Genomic DNA, 6,815 nt, shown 5'->3' with positions numbered 1-6,815 from the left:
TATTTTTATTAGAACTCGTGATTTGTCTTGATTATAGAAGGATGATTTAAAGGAAGTGTAGGGAAAAGGTTACAGTCTTGCACACATGCATGCATGATGCTTTTAATTGCTACTTTTACGATTACATAATGTCAAGTACAAGATGGAAGCTAACCAAGTATACTCATCATTACTTCCCAAAACTTTGAATTCCTTTTCAACGGCTAAAAGCACTCCCTAAATTTAAATAAAAACCAAAAATAAATATCAATTTATATAGTTGTTATCAATTATCATCACCATTTTGATCAAAAGTGAGTCAAAGGGAGGATTTTGATCAAATCTCAGTCCGACAAATTCAATTGAGGGCTTTTCCAAACATCTGTCCCCTTTCAACCGTTGTATATTTTGCATTCAAACTACACACACAAAAAAAATAATTAAAAAAAAGGCCAAATTTTTATAATTATCTTTCAATTTATTGCCCTATTTGTTGATCTATATTCTTTCTATTTAAAGTTCTTAATCACTCACTCTTTGCTTCACTCTTTCCTCTCAACAAGTGTTATCATACATACACAGTCTTACCTCTCTCTTTAATTATGCAAAAGTTTCTCTCAAGTTCTTTGGCGGTAATACTAGTTTACAAGGTAATTGAATATCATAAGCAAGTAGACTAAACTTCTAACTTTACACTATTTGATATAATATCTTAGATGTGATGCATGTTTTGTGTTGTTAGTTTAAGGTTATTAGGTTTGCCTATTTCATTGTTTGTATATTGCACAATAATACATATGAAGCCTCAGTAAGAAATTGTCTTCGGTTGAAATGAGTTGTCATATCTATGGTGTATTTTTAACTAAAAAATTGTATGTAACAACTATCTCGATAGAGAATAGGATTTTTGTGTATCTAGTCGATAGATAGCAAATTGCTTGTGCATGTTATTTGATGCTCAAATTTTGTTGTATGTGTTGTGTATTTTTGTGATCTACATAAAAGTCTATTGATGTTTTTATATTTTATAAATTTACACGTTGCACTGTACATCATAATTGCCTTATGTGGTCAATTTGCAAGTTAATTACATATACATTTAATTCTGATTAGAAATCACTTAAGTATACTCATTTCTAGCATTAAATTTGAGTATCAATAATATAAGTAACAGCGTTTTACTTATAAATAAAGTGACAAACTACAACATTATTACAAGTATAAAATGAAATAGATGTGACTATATAAGAGAAATTGATTATAGAGATAGATTATGCATCCTAATTATAGTAGTTCATATGTGTTATTTCAATCAAACAACCACTATAATTTCTCATGAAAAGATTACAATAATACTACCGCCTCTTTTTTCTTAATAATTCAATCTATTCAAATTTGGCTCATTCATTCCCTCCATTACCTTGGGATGAGAAAAGACCCATAAATCCCACTATCAAAAGAACTATAATAACAAAACAAAAATAAAGACATACCCCTTTAACTCAAAACTAGTGCATGTATAGCTAATGTATGAAGATACGCCTAACATTAGTATAAACTCATTATTTCATAACCTTTTACTTTTGTGTTTTATACCAAACTTTATGTCTGATTTTATAATTTTATGTGCTTTTGATCAGATCCAAGGCATAAAAAGGATGATCACACTCATCACTTCACTCTACTAAATCATCTCCTCTGTTTCCTCTGACTCTAAATCCTCATTTATTCTCTCCAAAAAGTCCAAAAAGATGAGGAAATCATCAGAAATTACCAAAATTCTCTTCTTCTTTATGTTCATTGCATTTGAAATATCCAAAGGTAATGAAATGGACCATCTTTTATCCTTCAAAGCTTCAATAAAAGACCCAACTCGATCGCTTTCGAGTTGGGATCATTCAACCTCACTCTGCAATTGGAGTGGCATTACTTGTTCACCCAACAAAGCCCATGTCATTACTATAAATTTGTCTAGCAAGAACATCTCCGGCGAGCTTTCGCCTTCGTTGTTTCGCCTTCCCTTTGTTGTTTCCATTGATCTTTCAGTAAACCAACTTCATGGGAACATCCCTGAAGGTGTGTTTTCATGCTTATCACTTGTTTACCTCAACTTAAGCAACAACAACCTCACGGGCCGTGTGCCTAGTCCCGTGCAACACATGACACGATTCGAGACATTGGACTTCTCCAACAATATGATCTCAGGCAAAATTCCGGAAAATCTTGGTTTGTTGAGTAATATGAGGTACCTTGATCTTGGAGGGAATGCACTTGTAGGAGAAATCCCGAAATCGATTTCGAATATGACCAAGATTGAGTACATAACGTTGGCTTCTAACCAACTTGCAGGTGAAATTCCAAATGAGTTCGGGAATTTGAAGAGTTTGAGATGGATTTACTTGGGTTACAACAATTTATCAGGAAAAATTCCTAGTAATTTGGGTATGTTAACCTCATTATATCATCTTGATCTTGTTTATAACAAGCTTAGTGGCTCAATACCCTTTTCATTTGGCAACCTTACAAATCTTCAACACCTTTTTTTGTATCAAAACAAATTAGGTGGTGAAATTCCACCTTCAATTTTCACTATAAAAAGTCTTGTTTCATTAGACTTGAGTGATAATTTTCTCTCAGGAGAAATTCCTGATAAACTTATCCATTTACAAAATCTTCAAGTTCTTCATCTTTTCACCAATAATTTGACCGGAAAAATCCCAAACTCGATTTCGTTATTGCCAAATCTTCAAGTTCTTCAACTATGGTCTAACAAGTTTCATGGTGACATACCACAAGACCTAGGAAAAATGAACAATCTCACAATTCTAGACCTTTCTACAAATTTTCTTACAGGAAAAATCCCTGATTCCCTTTGTAACTCCGGAAATCTGTATAAACTTATCCTCTTTTCCAATTCCCTTTCCGGAGGAATCCCTTCAAGCTTAGGATCGTGTCGTTCGCTTAAGCGAATTCGCCTTCAAAACAATTCCCTTTCCGGTGGGTTGTCTAGGGGGTTTACAAGGCTTGAAAATGTTTATTTTTTGGATATTTCGAGTAATGATCTTTCGGGGAGTATTGACCAACATAAATGGGATATGCCAATGCTTCAAATGTTGAATTTGGCTAATAATAGGTTTGTTGGAGGGTTGCCTGATATGTCAAGAAGTGTTAAGCTTGAGAATTTGGATTTGTCAGAGAATGTTTTTTCGAGTAGTATACCTCCAAGTTATGGTAAGCTCGCTGAGTTGATGTTGTTGAGGCTAGCTAGGAACCGGATTAGTGGCGAAATTCCAGAAGAGTTAGCATCATGCAAGAAAATGGTGACACTTGATCTTAGCCATAATAGGCTAAGTGGCTCAATCCCTCTAGGGTTGGGCCAGATGCCGGTGTTGGGGCAGTTGGACTTATCGGAGAACCAGCTCTCCGGTGAGATACCGAAGAATTTAGGGGTTGTGGATTCGTTGGTTCAGGTTAATGTATCTTACAACCACCTTCGTGGTGTGTTGCCCTCCACTGGAGCATTCCTGGCCATTAACTCGAGTGCAATGGCCGGGAATGACCTATGTGGTGGGCTACACTCCGCTAGTGGTTTGCCACTTTGCGGAGGGGATCAGAAAGGCCCCACCACGACTATATGGTGGGGCCTAGCTATATCCCTTGGTGTGATCATATTTGTTGTGATTATTATTTTTTGTGTGTTCATTATCATCAAGAAAAGGAGGCAAAAATTGTTGCAAGTCCAAAGGGTGGAAATGAAAGATGGAGTTTGGGAAATTCAATTCTTTGATCCTAAGGCATCCAAGCTTATATCAATCCAAGATATAATTACCATGAAAAATGATAAAAACATGCAATTTGTGGTGGAAGAATGGAGTGTTAATAGTTTGTGGGAGGATATTTCACAATTTGGCAAAATTAGGCATCCAAATATTGTGAAGCTACTTGGGGTTTGCAAGTCCCAAAAATTAGGGTTTTTGATTTATGAAAAGGTGGAAGGGAAGTATTTGAGTGAAGTTGTACATGGTTTGAGTTGGGAACGTCGAAGAAGGATTGCTCTCGGGGTTGCTAGGGCTCTTCAGTACCTTCACTATCATTGCTCGCCGAGTGTTTTGGTTGGTGAAATGTCGCCGGAGAGAATCATTGTCGACGGAGAGGATGAGGCTCGCCTGAGATTAAGTGTTGGTGGCTTTTTTTGCTTAGGGCCTAAGAGCTTCATGTCTTCTGCCTATGTTGCACCAGGTAATTAATCAGTACTATCATTTTATACAATACATGATTTTGATTGCATGACTATATTTGTGATATACTTCTTATATTTTTAACAACGTTATTACCCCTATCTCAAATTTATTACAACATAATCTACATCTCAATAATAATATAATATACATGAAAAAATATGAGACAAGCAATTATGTGTGTTAGATTAAAATGTGTTTTAACATTAGCTTATAATAAGTTTATTAATACACATAATTATTAATACTAATTGGTCCAAGGTGTATCATGAAGACATGGTTGCGGTTATATTATCCTCGTTAAACTGCATTAAGTTACCTATTGATCTGAAATCAGCTATATATCCATGAGGTAATGAGATAATATATTAAGCTTGGATTAAAGTAATGGGTTAAGTCACTGAACATTTACTGGAATATGTCAGTAATGTCTCTTATTCATTAAACATATGTAATATAAGTATATTAATTATATAATTAAGTACAATTGTTGTTGTGGTTTGTTTTGCTTAAACAAAAAAAAATAGGAACATAGACCGTTATGTGAGAGTACTTTATATTATGGGACTATTAATATACCGGATAATGATCATATATAGACAATATAATAGACTTTAATAGTGCATAATCATCATTTTTGAAACCTTTTACACCCTAAATGATATCCCAACACCTAATCTTGTACCATCTTCAAGACGACGGTCTTAATTAATATGAAGTATTTCTCTAGTAGAGCAGTAAAACGTCTTATTCGATAAGGTTAATTCAGATCATACTCGTATCATTTCTTTTACACTGTTTCTTTTAGGTTTTATGTTTTTTACTGTAAAAAACGACATATAAAAGTCGATAAAATTTATATTGTCACAATTAGTATCTGACTTAAAGAAATTATCACGAGTCCAAGGGATGATTAGTTCATGTGACCTACACCCAAAAAATGTTTCAGAAAGAACACACAACAAAGTAAAATGAGGATCATATAATTGCAACTTTTATGAATGCAAACAATTCTGCATGAATATGCAACATGTTTACACGATTTAAGGGTGTAACACAGTTTCCCAAAATTTAAGATGACCCCATTTCTAAAGTTAAAGAAAATTATAACAGCTCACAACATCATTTCATGGTACTTTCATATTTAACTTTAATGTCATTTTATATTTATTCACTGATCCACCAATTATATGTATGGAGTATGTACTTATTAATATAGCATATTCTTGCATTTTGAACATTCTATATTCTTTATAATGTCTAAATTAATGTCATTAGTCTGCTAAAGTAACAACATAATTACATGGTTATGTATTCCTTTTTAATTTATGTATTAAGCTTAATTAAATTAGTGGCTTAATTAATATTATGTGTATATCTATACTATATGGCAGAAACAAAAGAGGCTAAGGAGATAACAGACAAGAATGACATATATGGTTTTGGTCTAATTCTTGTTGAGCTCCTAACTGGAAAGGGGCCCACGGACGCGGAGTTGGGGGCCCATGATGGTATCGTCGGGTGGGCCCGGTATTGCTATTCGGATTGTCATCTTGACACGTGGATCGATCCCGAGATTCGAGATCAAAGGTTGAATAATCCAAATGAGATTGTGGAGACTATGAACTTGGCACTCCAATGCACTGCTAGTGACCCAACTGCAAGGCCTTGTTCAAGTGATGTGGTTAAAACATTAGAGTCAATTATGAAGTCTAGAAGGTGTGTTTTAGGGTTTGAAATATCTAGGTAATTATTAGTTTTGGGATTTGTATTTTATGTTAAAATTTTGGCCCCATATAAAATCATGGCTTTTGTTGAGGTTTTATTTCATCTCCTAAGCTTGTTTTGCCTAAGTAAGGGCTTAGTATAGGGTTGCTATATATATTTTGGGTGATGTAATTTGTGATGACTAATTACTAAGTGTAGAATATAGGTAGATAATTGATTGAATTGTATTTTACAACATAGTTGATTAATGTATTGAGAATCTCAATTTCTATATTACCGAGCAGTGCAGCTGATACAATTATCATAATAGCTCGTGTTTTCTTGGTTTTTACTTGAAATAATAATGTGAAGTCCACAATTATTACACGTTGTACCGATAAAATAAAAGTGTATCAACAATGCACCACAAAAACATCTGATCTAGTGCTCCAAAATAGAAAATATAACGTGTTGACGCATCAGTGGAAGCGCCATTCTTGACACTTTCGAATGCATGAAGTAACACAAAGTATTTGGAATAAAAGTACTATTTTTGAACAGACGGGGAATGTTATGACTTCTAATCACAATATATGGTAGTAAAACACATTTTCATCCTAATTGGTCAAGAAGGTATATCTATTATGCATGTATAGCTATATGAAATTAATGAAAATGTCGCTGACCTCTTTCATCATGAGTGGGTATATTGACAATTAAACGACAAACTCAACCACTTAAGTTTAGCTTTTGTTGATTTTACAAAAAGCCTTGATTAATTAAGCACCTTAATTTACATTTCCCAATTATCATGAGATAAAACAAAGTTAGTGTATAAATTTCAACTCATATTATCATAGCTTAAAAGGGTGAAATGTTTATGCTTGTTAT

The 6,815-nt window shown here is 33.8% G+C and overlaps 1 protein-coding gene across 1 annotated transcript; it reads left to right on the top strand.

The window, feature by feature from the left end:
- The first annotated feature begins 244 nt into the window (after positions 1-244).
- On the top strand, positions 245-6,252 carry LOC110703815 (probably inactive leucine-rich repeat receptor-like protein kinase At2g25790). The gene is made up of 3 exons (XM_021881601.1): positions 245-629; positions 1,620-4,218; positions 5,612-6,252. Exons 2-3 carry the CDS (start codon positions 1,731-1,733, stop codon positions 5,965-5,967), a joined length of 2,844 nt encoding a protein of 947 aa, XP_021737293.1. The 5' UTR covers positions 245-629; positions 1,620-1,730; the 3' UTR covers positions 5,968-6,252.
- The last annotated feature ends 563 nt before the right edge of the window (positions 6,253-6,815 follow it).

Source organism: Chenopodium quinoa, unplaced genomic scaffold (genome assembly GCF_001683475.1).
Source record: "Chenopodium quinoa cultivar QQ74 unplaced genomic scaffold, ASM168347v1, whole genome shotgun sequence".
NCBI lineage: Eukaryota > Viridiplantae > Streptophyta > Magnoliopsida > Caryophyllales > Amaranthaceae > Chenopodium > Chenopodium quinoa.
Note: the sequence above shows the minus strand (reverse complement) of the source record. Positions and strands in the feature narration are given on the sequence as shown.